We start from the raw sequence: 14,809 nt of genomic DNA, 5'->3' as shown, positions 1-14,809 counted from the left end.
AGGGTTAGAGTAACACTACCCCATTCATAGATATGGACTGCTTTAGGTCTATGATGATAGGGTTAGTTAGGGTTAGAGTAACCCTACCCCATTCATAGATGTGGACTGCTTTAGGTCTATGATGATAGGGTTAGTTAGGGTTAGAGTAACCCTACCCCATTCATAGATGTGGACTGCTTTAGGTCTATGATGATAGGGTTAGTTAGGGTTAGAGTAACCCTACCCCATTCATAGATGTGGACTGCTTTAGATCTATGATGTTAGGGTTAGAGTAACCCTACCCCATTCATAGATATGGACTGCTTTAGGTCTATGATGTTAGGGTTAGAGTAACCCTACCCCATTCATAGATGTGGACTGCTTTAGGTCTATGATGATAGGGTTAGAGTAACCCTACCCCATTCATAGATATGGACTGCTTTAGGTCTATGTTGTTAGGGTTAGTTAGGGTTAGAGTAACCCTACCCCATTCATAGATATGGACTGCTTTAGGTCTATGTTGTTAGGGTTAGAGTAACCCTACCCCATTCATAGATGTGGACTGCTTTAGGTCTATGATTTTAGGGTTAGTTAGGGTTAGAGTAACCCTACCCCATTCATAGATGTGGACTGCTTTAGGTCTACGATGATAGGTTTAGAGCAACCCAACCCCATTCATAGATATGGACTGCTTTAGGTCTATGATGATAGGGTTAGTTAGGGTTAGAGTAACCCTACCCCATTCATAGATGTGGACTGCTTTAGGTCAATGATTTTAGGGTTAGAGTAACCCTACCCCATTCATAGATATGGACTGCTTTAGGTCTATGATGATAGGGTTAGTTAGGGTTAGAGTAACCCTACCCCATTCATAGATATGGACTGCTTTAGGTCTATGTTGTTAGGGTTAGAGTAACCCTACTCCATTCATAGATGCTTTAGGTCTATGATGATAGGGATAGGGATAGTTTGGTTATTAAGAGCCCGAGACAGTCTTAACATCACACGCATCGCTTGCATATCAGCGATAAATTATATATTTTTCAAAAGGTTAAATTACTACACACCTTGCTTGTTTTACGAAGACATAGGCCTCCACCTGTGCTAATTAGCTATCTAGCGTGCCCCGAACACCTGTGTGTCAGCTAACTGGGCAGGAGTTGTAGTTTTTCAACCGGAGGCACACGCAGCTTAAGGATCTGTATTTATTTGGCAGATTATTCCTGGCTGATATGAAAGATAAGAGGCATATCAGCATATGTTTTGAATGTAATGATTATTGACTTCTTACATGTTAACACAGCGACGCCAAATGTAGCCGCTGAAACCCTAAATATGGAGGAGGGTTTTGGAGCGCTAAACTAACCTCAACCCAAAACCACTCTTCACACAGACTATATTTCTATGAAAAATATTGTTGCACCAGTGATTTCTCCAAGATCATGTCTAGAGCTGTCCAATTACCTTTAATTCAGACTTGAAAACAAGTCATTTCATTGGCCTGTTGATTCTCTGCTGTACTTGGTGTTCAGGAAGGCTCAGGAGATTGACCAGAGAGACACGGACAGAGAGCAGAGAGGCAGAGGGTCTCCAGACCAGGCAGAGAGAGAGTAGTGCCAGACAGCGCTACTGGACATTTAAAGATGTCTTGGCAGGTCAGGCAGGAAAGCCAGCCGTTGTTCCATACATTTCACAGGACTACATAAAGGGCTATATATTCTAGTGTCTTACAGGACCATAGATAGGCCTATACGCTAGTGGCCTAGAAAGACTTCAGGTTACAGTCAGATACCCATCAAGTTGCAGAAGTTTGATCGAAATGATTCGGCCTAAATGTCGGTTTAAGATAAGCTCCAAGGAGAATTGAGATGGCTGAAGTCTGATTTTATTAATTCCTCTGTCTTCTCGAAGGTAACTCCACTTCTTGGTCGCAACATTCTAAACTCAGGAGAACCAATGGGATGAAGCCCGCAGAGGTATGTCACCCCACTAACCTAACCCCTTTTGTTGGCCTATTGCTGTGTGCTGCTGAAGGAAGTATACATGTCCCAGGTATTTAGTGTATAATCTGTCTGTCTTTGTCCCTGTGTTGTGCAGGTGTTCAGGACAGACTTCATCACGGCCATGAAGCTCCATGACAAGTACCAACTGAACCCTGAGGATTACTTCATCCTGGCCGATCCCTGGAGACAGGAGTGGGAAAAGGGAGTCCAGGTCCCTGTCAGCCCTCACATCATTCCCCAGACTGTAGCCCGGTAGGACATGTAGCCTAAACACCATCCCTCAGCCTGTAGCCCGGTGGGACATGTAGCCTAAACACCATCCCTCAGCCTGTAGCCCAGTAGGACATGTAGCCTAAACACCATCCCTCAGCCTGTAGCCCGGTAGGACATGTAGCCTAAACACCATCCCTCAACCTGTAGCCTGGTAGGACATGTAGCCTAAACACCATCCCTCAGCCTGTAGCCCGGTAGGACATGTAGCCTAAACACCATCCCTCAGCCTGTAGCCCAGTAGGACATGTAGCCTAAACACCATCCCTCAGCCTGTAGCCCGGTAGGACATGTAGCCTAAACACCATCCCTCAGCCTGTAGCCCGGTAGGACATGTAGCCTAAACACCATCCCTCAGCCTGTAGCCCAGTAGGACATGTAGCCTAAACACCATCCCTCAGCCTGTAGCCCGGTAGGACATGTAGCCTAAACCCCATCCCTCAGCCTGTAGCCCGGTAGGACATGTAGCCTAAACACCATCCCTCAGCCTGTAGCCCAGTAGGAAATGTAGCCTAAACACCATCCCTCAGCCTGTAGCCCGGTGGGACATGTAGCCTAAACACCATCCCTCAGCCTGTAGCCCGGTGGGACATGTAGCCTAAACACCATCCCTCAGCCTGTAGCCCAGTAGGAAATGTAGCCTAAAAACCATCCCTCAGCCTTAGCCCGGTGGGACATGTAGCCTAAACACCATCCCTCAGCCTGTAGCCCGGTGGGACATGTAGCCTAAACACCATCCCTCAGCCTGTAGCCCGGTGGGACATGTAGCCTAAACACCATCCCTCAGCCTGTAGCCCGGTGGGACATGTAGCCTAAACACCATCCCTCAGCCTGTAGCCCGGTGGGACATGTAGCCTAAACACCATCCCTCAGCCTGTAGCCCGGTAGGACATGTAGCCTAAACACCATCCCTCAGCCTGTAGCCCGGTAGGACATGTAGCCTAAACACCATCCCTCAGCCTGTAGCCCAGTAGGACATGTAGCCTAAACACCATCCCTCAGCCTGTAGCCCGGTGGGACATGTAGCCTAAACACCATCCCTCAGCCTGTAGCCCGGTGGGACATGTAGCCTAAACACCATCCCTCAGCCTGTAGCCCGGTGGGACATGTAGCCTAAACCTCAGCCAGTAGCCCAGTAGGACATGTAGCCCGGTAGGACATGTAGCCTAAACAACATCCCTCAGCCTGTAGCCCGGTAGGACATGTAGCCTAAACCCCATCCCTCAGCCTGTAGCCCGGTGGGACATGTAGCCTAAACACCATATCCCAGCTTGTAGCCTGGTAGGACATGTGACATGTAGACTGGTAGGACATGTAGCCTACATGTGTCTGTCTCTCTGTGTATGTGCAGTATAAATCACTTTATTGTGAAATACCTCCTCTAACAGTATGAATCAGGCTGTTTGAGGAGGTTTGAATCATGAGCAACCTGTCTACACAGTCTGAAGTACAATACCAACATAGCTACTGTAGTAGGTCAAAGCTGTGAGCTGTAAAACCTTGGTGGAGTAGGCATTGTGGGGCTCGTGAATTTCAGACCAAAGCCTACTTGTTGTTTCTAATATCCAATAGGGCTGTGATGATAAATCTGAGTTTTGTTTCCTTGCCACAATACCAACAAGTATCGGGAAACTGGTATCGTCCCGGGCCTAATATCTAACTCTCTGCTCCTTAGGGTGGTGGCTGAAAAGGGGACGGAGGTGATGTTCTTGAAGCCCAAGAAGTGGATCCGTTCTGGGGGTTCAGAGGCACTGGGGTACGTGGACATCCAGACCCTGGCTAAGGGGACGTGTCGATACGACCTCAACGACACTGACGTGGCCTGGCTGGAGCTTATCAACCACCAGTTCACTCTGATGGGTCAGTAGATTTACCCCCTCAACTAAGGTTGTACAGCTTACTATGTAGTGTTGACTGTGTCGTGGTTCAGCGCTACGTAGTGCTGACTGTGTCGTGGTTCAGCGCTACGTAGTGCTGACTGTGTCGTGGTTCAGAGCTACGTAGTGTTGACTGTATCTCGGTTCAGAGCTACGTAGTGTTGACTGTGTCGCGGTTCAGAGCTACATAGTGCTGACTGTGTCGTGGTTCAGAGCTACGTAGTGTTGACTGTATCTCGGTTCAGAGCTACGTAGTGTTGACTGTGTCGTGGTTCGGCGCTACATAGTGCTGACTGTGTCGTGGTTCAGCGCTACGTAGTGCTGACTGTGTCGCGGTTCAGAGCTACGTAGTGTTGACTGTGTCGCGGTTCAGCGCTATGTAGTGTTGACTGTGTCGCGGTTCAGCGCTGCGTAGTGCTGACTGGGTCGCGGTTCAGCGCTGCGTAGTGCTGACTGTGTCGCGGTTCAGCGCTACGTAGTGTTGACTGTGTCGCGGTTCAGCGCTGCGTAGTGCTGACTGTGTCGCGGTTCAGCGCTACGTAGTGTTGACTGTGTCGCGGTTCAGCGCTGCGTAGTGCTGACTGGGTCGCGGTTCAGCGCTGCGTAGTGCTGACTGTGTCGCGGTTCAGCGCTACGTAGTGTTGACTGTGTCGCGGTTCAGCGCTGCGTAGTGCTGACTGGGTCGCGGTTCAGCGCTGCGTAGTGCTGACTGGGTCGCGGTTCAGCGCTGCGTAGTGCTGACTGGGTCGCGGTTCAGCGCTGCGTAGTGCTGACTGGGTCGCGGTTCAGCGCTGCGTAGTGCTGACTGGGTCGCGGTTCAGCGATGCGTAGTGCTGACTGGGTCGCGGTTCAGCGCTGCGTAGTGCTGACTGGGTCGCGGTTCAGCGCTGCGTAGTGCTGACTGGGTCGCGGTTCAGCGCTGCGTAGTGCTGACTGGGTCGCGGTTCAGCGCTGCGTAGTGCTGACTGGGTCGCGGTTCAGCGCTGCGTAGTGCTGACTGGGTCGCGGTTCAGCGCTGCGTAGTGCTGACTGGGTCGCGGTTCAGCGCTGCGTAGTGCTGACTGGGTCGCGGTTCAGCGCTGCGTAGTGCTGACTGGGTCGCGGTTCAGCGCTGCGTAGTGCTGACTGGGTCGCGGTTCAGCGCTGCGTAGTGCTGACTGGGTCGCGGTTCAGCGCTACGTATTGTTGACTGTGTCGTGGTTCAGAGCTACGTAGTGTTGACTGTCTGTTCTCCAGGCATGGGGCTGTTGGACAAGACAACCATGGAGAGAGGGTTGGGGTTAGACTGTACTATAATACTGTGTTTAAAGGGATAGTCATTTCCTCTACTTACCTACAGTCAGATTAACTCATGGAGAACATTTTTATGAGTCCTTGTGCAGTTTTAAGGTTGTTTCTGGAGTCATTGCCAACTAGCGTTAGTGCAATGACGAAGTCTACAGGAACAACTAGCATGACGCACTATCCCTTTAATGTTGTCTGTTCCCCAGGCATGGCTGTGTTGGATGAGACGACTATGGAGGGTTAGGGGTTAGTCTAGACCGGTGGTTCTCTACTGGGGGGTTAGGGGTTAGTCTAGACCGGTGGTTCTCTACTGGGGGGTTAGGGGTTAGTCTAGACCGGTGGTTCTCTACTGGGGGGTTAGGGGTTAGTCTAGACCGGTGGTTCTCTACTGGGGGGTTAGGGGTTAGTCTAGACCGGTGGTTCTCTACTGGGGGGTTAGGGTTTAGTCTAAACCAGTGGTTCTCTACTGGAGGGTTAGGGGTTAGTCTAGACCAGTGGTTCTCTACTGGGGGGGTTAGGGGTTAGTCTAGACCAGTGGTTCTCTACTGGGGGGTTAGTCTAGACCGGTGGTTCTCTACTGGGGGGTTAGGGGTTAGTCTAGACCAGTGGTTCTCTACTGGAGGGTTAGACTAGACCAGTGGTTCTCTGCTGGGGGGTTAGGGTTTAGGGTTTAGTCTAGACCGGTGGTTCTCTACTGGAGGGTTAGTCTAGACCAGTGGTTCTCTACTGGAGGGTTAGGGGTTAGTCTAGACCGGTGGTTCTCTACTGGAGGGTTAGTCTAGACCAGTGGTTCTCTGCTTGGGGGTTAGGGTTTAAGGGTTAGTTTAGACCGGTGGTTCTCTACTGGAGGGTTAGGGGTTAGTCTAGACCAGTGGTTCTCTACTGGAGGGTTAGGGGTTAGTCTAGACCAGTGGTTCTCTACTGGAGGGTTAGGGGTTAGTCTAGACCAGTGGTTCTCTACTGGAGGGTTAGGGGTTAGTCTAGACCAGTGGTTCTCTACTGGGGTGTTAGGGGTTAGTCTAGACCAGTGGTTCTCTACTGGGGGGTTAGGGGTTAGTCTAGACCAGTGGTTCCCTACTGGAGGGTTAGGGTTAGTCTAGACCAGTGGTTCTCTACTGGGGGGTTAGGGGTTAGTCTAGACCAGTGGTTCTCTACTGGGGGGTTAGGGTTAGTCTAGACCGGTGGTTCTCTACTGGGGGGTTAGGGGTTAGTCTAGACCAGTGGTTCTCTACTGGGGGGTTAGGGGTTAGTCTAGACCAGTGGTTCTCTACTGGAGGGTTAGGGTTAGTCTAGACCGGTGGTTCTCCCACGCTGGTCTAGACTGCACTATAATACTGTTTACTGTTTTTCAGGCATGGCTGTGCTGGATGAGACCACCATGGAGAGAGCGATGGAGGAGTTCGAGCGGCGTTGCTATGACAGAATGAGACATCCCATGGCAACGGAGGAGGGGTTTGGCATGGAGTACGACGAAGACGTCGTGTGTGACGTGTGTCGGTCACCTGACGGCGAGGACAACAATGAGATGGTGTTCTGTGACAAGTGCAACATCTGTGTTCACCAGGTACCGCTTTAGTTATATTCAGACTGTTTTTAATACCGCTTGTAATTCTGCTCTTCAATGGCCTGTCTGGGTCTGTATGTTCCAGGGGTGTTATGGGATTCTGAAGGTACCGAAAGGGAGCAGGCTGTGTCAGACCTGTGCTCTGTGGATCCCCGAGGTGATGACCCCTAACCCTGTCTGGGTCTGTATGTTCCAGGGGTGTTATGGGATTCTGAACGTACCAAAAGGGAGCTGGCTGTGTCAGACCTGTGCTCTCGGCATCTCGCCCAAATGCCAAGTCTGCCCCAAGAAGGGCGGGGCCATGACGCCCACACGCAGCGGAACCAAGTGGGTCCACGTCAGCTGTGCTCTGTGGATCCCCGAGGTGACGACCCCTAACCCCTGACCCTTTAACCCTGCTTATTGTAAGTTCATTTACTTCTGTTTGGAAGCTAACAATAGTGTTCATCTGCTGTTGTCATCTGATGTAATCAGTGATTTTGTGGAAAATGTTTTACGTTGCTTTATCTTATGTAAACTAAAGACATAGTGAAACTGCAGACTTCTGACAGCTAATGTGACCCCTGCTCTGTATTGTGCATGTCTGCCTAGGTGAGCATTGGGAACCCAGAAAAGATGGAGCCCATCACCAACATGTCCCACATCCCCAGTAACAGATGGGCTCTGACCTGCTGTCTCTGTAAAGACCAGACTGGATCCTGTATACAGGTACACACTGACCGGCTGTCTCTGTAAATACCAGACTGGACCCTGTACACACTGACCTGCTGTCTCTGTAAAGACCAGACTGGATCCTGTATACAGATACACACTGACCTGCTGTCTCTGTAAAGACCAGACTGGATCCTGTACACACTGACCTGCTGTCTCTGTAAAGACCAGACTGGATCCTGTACACACTGACCTGCTGTCTCTGTAAAGACCAGACTGGATCCTGTACACACTGACCTGCTGTCTCTGTAAAGACCAGACTGGATCCTGTACACAGGTACACACTGACCTGCTGTCTCTGTAAAGACCAGACTGGATCCTGTATACAGATACACACTGACCTGCTGTCTCTGTAAGGACCAGACTGGATCCTGTATACAGATACACACTGACCTGCTGTCTCTGTAAGGACCAGACTGGATCCTGTATACAGATACACACTGACCTGCTGTCTCTGTAAAGACCAGCCTGGATCCTGTACACAGGTACATACTGACCTGCTGTCTCTGTAAAGACCAGACTGGATCCTGTATACAGATACACACTGACCTGCTGTCTCTGTAAAGACCAGACTGGATCCTGTACACACTGACCTGCTGTCTCTGTAAAGACCAGACTGGATCCTGTACACACTGACCTGCTGTCTCTGTAAAGACCAGACTGGATCCTGTATACAGATACACACTGACCTGCTGTCTCTGTAAAGACCAGACTGGATCCTGTACACACTGACCTGCTGTCTCTGTAAAGACCAGACTGGATCCTGTACACACTGACCTGCTGTATCTGTAAAGACCAGACTGGATCCTGTATACAGATACACACTGACCTGCTGTCTCTGTAAAGACCAGACTGGATCCTGTATACACTGACCTGCTGTCTCTGTAAAGACCAGACTGGATCCTGTATACAAATACACACTGACCTGCAAAGACCAGACTGGATCCTGTATACAGATACACACTGACCTGCTGTCTCTGTAAGGGCCAGACTGGATCCTGTATACAGATACACACTGACCTGCTGTCTCTGTAAAGACCCGACTGGATCCTGTACACACTGACCTGCTGTCTCTGTAAAGACCAGACTGGATCCTGTATACAGATACACACTGACCTGCTGTCTCTGTAAGGACCAGACTGGATCCTGTACACAGATACACACTGACCTGCTGTCTCTGTAAAGACCAGACTGGATCCTGTATACAGATACACACTGACCTGCTGTCTCTGTAAAGACCAGACTGGATCCTGTACACACTGACCTGCTGTCTCTGTAAAGACCAGACTGGATCCTGTACACACTGACCTGCTGTCTCTGTAAAGACCAGACTGGATCCTGTATACAGATACACACTGACCTGCTGTCTCTGTAAAGACCAGACTGGATCCTGTACACACTGACCTGCTGTCTCTGTAAAGACCAGACTGGATCCTGTACACACTGACCTGCTGTCTCTGTAAAGACCAGACTGGATCCTGTACACAGGTACACACTGACCTGCTGTCTCTGTAAAGACCAGACTGGATCCTGTACACACTGACCTGCTGTCTCTGTAAAGACCAGACTGGCCCCTGTATACAGATACACACTGACCTGCAAAGACCAGACTGGATCCTGTATACAGATACACACTGACCTGCTGTCTCTGTAAAGACCAGACTGGATCCTGTATACACTGACCTGCTGTCTCTGTAAAGACCAGACTGGATCCTGTATACAGATACACACTGACCTGCAAAGACCAGACTGGATCCTGTATACAGATACACACTGACCTGCTGTCTCTGTAAGGACCAGACTGGATCCTGTATACAGATACACACTGACCTGCTGTCTCTGTAAAGACCCGACTGGATCCTGTATACACTGACCTGCTGTCTCTGTAAAGACCAGACTGGATCCTGTACACAGGTACACACTGACCTGCTGTCTCTGTAAAGACCAGACTGGATCCTGTACACACTGACCTGCTGTCTCTGTAAAAACCAGACTGGCCCCTGTATACAGATACACACTGACCTGCAAAGACCAGACTGGATCCTGTATACAGATACACACTGACCTGCTGTCTCTGTAAGGACCAGACTGGATCCTGTATACACTGACCTGCTGTCTCTGTAAAGACCAGACTGGATCCTGTATACAGATACACACTGACCTGCAAAGACCAGACTGGATCCTGTATACAGATACACACTGACCTGCTGTCTCTGTAAAGACCAGACTGGATCCTGTATACAGATACACACTGACCTGCTGTCTCTGTAAGGACCAGACTGGATCCTGTATACAGATACACACTGACCTGCTGTCTCTGTAAAGACCCGACTGGATCCTGTATACACTGACCTGCTGTCTCTGTAAAGACCAGACTGGATCCTGTACACAGGTACACACTGACCTGCTGTCTCTGTAAAGACCAGACTGGATCCTGTATACAGATACACACTGACCTGCAAAGACCAGACTGGATCCTGTACACAGGTGCACACTGACCTGCTGTCTCTGTAAAGACCAGACTGGATCCTGTACACACTGACCTGCTGTCTCTGTAAAGACCAGACTGGATCCTGTACACACTGACCTGCTGTCTGTGTAAAGACCAGACTGGATCCTGTATACAGATACACACTGACCTGCTGTCTCTGTAAAGACCAGACTGGAACCTGTATACCGATACACACTGACCTGCTGTCTGTGTAAAGACCAGACTGGATCCTGTATACAGATACACACTGACCTGCTGTCTCTGTAAAGACCAGACTGGATCCTGTATACAGATACACACTGACCTGCTGTCTCTGTAAAGACCAAACTGGATCCTGTACACACTGACCTGCTGTCTCTGTAAAGACCAGACTGGATCCTGTATACAGATACACACTGACCTGCTGTCTCTGTAAAGACCAGACTGGATCCTGTACACAGGTACACACTGACCTGCTGTCTCTGTAAAGACCAGACTGGATCCTGTATACAGATACACACTGACCTGCAAAGACCAGACTGGATCCTGTATACAGATACACACTGACCTGCTGTCTTTGTAAGGACCAGGCTGGATCCTGTATACAGATACACACTGACCTGCTGTCTCTGTAAAGACCCGACTGGATCCTGTATACACTGACCTGCTGTCTCTGTAAAGACCAGACTGGATCCTGTACACAGGTACACACTGACTTGCTGTCTCTGTAAAGACCAGACTGGATCCTGTACACAGGTACACACTGACCTGCTGTCTCTGTAAAGACCAGACTGGATCCTGTACACACTGACCTGCTGTCTCTGTAAAGACCAGACTGGCCCCTGTATACAGATACACACTTACCTGCTGTCTCTGCAAAGACCAGACTGGATCCTGTATACAGATACACACTGACCTGCAAAGACCAGACTGGATCCTGTACACACTGACCTGCTGTCTCTGTAAAGACCAGACTGGATCCTGTACACACTGACCTGCTGTCTCTGTAAGGACCAGACTGGATCCTGTATACAGATACACACTGACCTGCTGCCTCTGTAAAGACCAGACTGGATCCTGTATACAGATACACACTGACCTGCTGTCTCTGTAAGGACCAGACTGGATCCTGTATACAGATACACACTGACCTGCTGTCTCTGTAAAGACCAGACTCGATCCTGTATACAGATACACACTGACCTGCAAAGACCAGACTGGATCCTGTATACAGATACACACTGACCTGCTGTCTCTGTAAGGACCAGACTGGATCCTGTATACAGATACACACTGACCTGCTGTCTCTGTAAAGACCAGACTGGATCCCGTATACAGATACACAGTCTGACCTGCTATCTCTGTAAAGACCAGACTGGATCCTGTATACAGATACACACTGACCTGCTGCCTCTGTAAAGACCAGACTGGATCCTGTACACAGGTACACACTGACCTGCTGTCTCTGTAAAGACCAGACTGGATCCTGTATACAGATACACACTGACCTGCTGTCTCTGTAAGGACCAGACTGGATCCTGTATACAGATACACACTGACCTGCTGTCTCTGTAAAGACCAGCCTGGATCCTGTACACAGGTACATACTGACCTGCTGTCTCTGTAAAGACCAGACTGGATCCTGCACACACTGACCTGCTGTCTCTGTAAAGACCAGACTGGATCCTGTACACAGGTAAACACTGACCTGCTGTCTCTGTAAAGACCAGACTGGATCCTGTATACAGATACACACTGACCTGCTGTCTCTGTAAAGACCAGACTGGATCCTGTACACAGGTACACACTGACCTGCTGTCTCTGTAAAGACCAGACTGGATCCTGTATACAGATACACACTGACCTGCTGTCTCTGTAAAGACCAGACTGGATCCTGTATACACTGACCTGCTGTCTCTGTAAAGACCAGACTGGATCCTGTATACAGATACACACTGACCTGCAAAGACCAGACTGGATCCTGTACACAGGTACACACTGACTTGCTGTCTCTGTAAAGACCAGACTGGATCCTGTACACAGGTACACACTGACCTGCTGTCTCTGTAAAGACCAGACTGGATCCTGTACACACTGACCTGCTGTCTCTGTAAAGACCAGACTGGCCCCTGTATACAGATACACACTGACCTGCAAAGACCAGACTGGATCCTGTATACAGATACACACTGACCTGCTGTCTCTGTAAGGACCAGACTGGATCCTGTATACACTGACCTGCTGTCTCTGTAAAGACCAGACTGGATCCTGTACACAGATACACATTGACCTGCTGTCTCTGTAAAGACCAGACTGGATCCTGTACACAGATACACACTGACCTGCTGTCTCTGTAAAGACCAGACTGGATCCTGTATACAGATACACACTGACCTGCAAAGACCAGACTGGATCCTGTATACAGATACACACTGACCTGCTGTCTCTGTAAAGACCAGACTGGATCCTGTATACAGATACACACTGACCTGCTGTCTCTGTAAGGGCCAGACTGGATCCTGTATACACTGACCTGTTGTCTCTGTAAAGACCAGACTGGATCCTGTACACAGATACACACTGACCTGCTGTCTCTGTAAAGACCAGACTGGATCCTGTACACAGGTACACACTGACCTGCTGTCTCTGTAAAGACCAGACTGGATCCTGTACACACTGACCTGCTGTCTCTGTAAAGACCAGACTGGCCCCTGTATACAGATACACACTGACCTGCAAAGACCAGACTGGATCCTGTATACAGATACACACTGACCTGCTGTCTCTGTAAGGACCAGACTGGATCCTGTATACACTGACCTGCTGTCTCTGTAAAGACCAGACTGGATCCTGTATACAGATACACACTGACCTGCTGTCTCTGTAAGGGCCAGACTGGATCCTGTATACACTGACCTGCTGTCTCTGTAAAGACCAGACTGGATCCTGTACACAGATACACACTGACCTGCTGTCTCTGTAAAGACCAGACTGGATCCTGTACACACTGACCTGCTGTCTCTGTAAAGACCAAACTGGATCCTGTACACACTGACCTGCTGTCTGTGTAAAGACCAGACTGTACCCTGTACACAGGTACACACTGACCTGCTGTCTCTGTAAAGACCAGACTGGATCCTGTATATAGATACACACTGACCTGCTGCCTCTGTAAAGACCAGACTGGATCCTGTACACAGGTACACACTGACCTGCTGTCTCTGTAAAGACCAGACTGGATCCTGTACACACTGACCTGCTGTCTCTGTAAAGACCAGACTGGATCCTGTACACAGGTGCACACTGACCTGCTGTCTCTGTAAAGACCAGACTGGATCTTGTACACACTGACCTGCTGTCTCTGTAAAGACCAGACTGGATCCTGTACACACTGACCTGCTGTCTCTGTAAAGACCAGACTGGATCCTGTATACAGGTACACACTGACCTGCTGTCTCTGTAAGGACCAGACTGGATCCTGTATACACTGACCTGCTGTCTCTGTAAAGACCAGTGGATCCTGTACACAGATACACACTGACCTGCTGTCTCTGTAAAGACCAGACTGGATCCTGTATACAGATACACACTGACCTGCTGTCTCTGTAAGGACCAGACTGGATCCTGTACACACTGACCTGCTGTCTCTGTAAAGACCAGACTGGATCCTGTACACACTGACCTGCTGTCTCTGTAAAGACCAAACTGGATCCTGTTCACACTGACCTGCTGTCTGTGTAAAGACCAGACGGGACCCTGTACACAGGTACACACTGACCTGCAAAGACCAGACTGGATCCTGTACACAGGTACACACTGACCTGCTGTCTCTGTAAAGACCAGACTGGATCCTGTACACAGGTACACACTGACCTGCTGTCTCTGTAAAGACCAGACTGGATCCTGTATACAGATACACACTGACCTGCTGTCTCTGTAAGGACCAGACTGGATCCTGTACACACTGACCTGCTGTCTCTGTAAAGACCAGACTGGATCCTGTACACACTGACCTGCTGTCTCTGTAAAGACCAAACTGGATCCTGTACACACTGACCTGCTGTCTCTGTAAAGACCAGACTGGATCCTGTATACAGATACACACTGACCTGCTGTCTCTGTAAAGACCAGACTGGATCCTGTATACAGATGCACACTGACCTGCTGTCTCTGTAAAGACCAGACTGGACCCTGTACACAGGTACACACTGACCTGCTGTCTCTGTAAAGACCAGACTGGATCCTGTACACAGGTACACACTGACCTGCTGTCTCTAAAGACCAGACTGGATCCTGTATACAGATACACACTGACCTGCTGTTTCTGTAAAGACCAAACTGGATCCTGTACACAGGTACACACTGACCTGCTGTCTCTGTAAAGACCAGACTGGATCCTGTACACACTGACCTGCTGTCTCTGTAAAGACCAGACTGGATCCTGTACACAGGTACACACTGACCTGCTGTCTCTGTAAAGACCAGACTGGATCCTGTACACACTGACCTGCTGTCTCTGTAAAGACCAGACTGGATCCTGTATACAGATACACACTGACCTGCTGTCTCTGTAAATACCAGACTGGATCAAGTACACAGATACACAATGACCTGCTGTCTCTGTAAAGACCAGACTGGATCCTGTACACAC

At 49.6% G+C, this 14,809-nt stretch overlaps 1 protein-coding gene across 11 annotated transcripts in view; it reads left to right on the top strand.

Annotated features, from left to right (window-relative positions):
* Positions 1-14,809, top strand: part of LOC110506009 (protein Jade-1) — a 28,555-nt gene that overhangs the window by 9,806 nt on the left and 3,940 nt on the right. For 3 of the 11 annotated variants that reach the window (XM_090221495.1, XM_090221496.1, XM_090221497.1), the window contains 6 exons: positions 1,891-1,955; positions 2,077-2,234; positions 3,928-4,112; positions 6,766-6,977; positions 7,063-7,341; positions 7,569-7,685. In XM_090221495.1, the coding sequence (XP_090077621.1) occupies positions 1,891-1,955; positions 2,077-2,234; positions 3,928-4,112; positions 6,766-6,977; positions 7,063-7,341; positions 7,569-7,685 (1,016 nt within the window). Of the gene's footprint in view, positions 1-1,890; positions 1,956-2,076; positions 2,235-3,927; positions 4,113-6,765; positions 6,978-7,062; positions 7,382-7,568; positions 7,686-14,809 lie in introns of all 11 variants that reach the window. The other 8 variants (XR_016492097.1, XR_016492098.1, XM_036962897.2 and 5 more) reach the window with 5 other exon arrangements.

This window comes from Oncorhynchus mykiss, chromosome 25 (genome assembly GCF_057628025.1).
Source record: "Oncorhynchus mykiss isolate SJ-2025 chromosome 25, ASM5762802v1, whole genome shotgun sequence".
NCBI classification, from domain to species: domain Eukaryota; kingdom Metazoa; phylum Chordata; class Actinopteri; order Salmoniformes; family Salmonidae; genus Oncorhynchus; species Oncorhynchus mykiss.
This window is presented reverse-complemented; position numbering and strand designations above follow the sequence as displayed.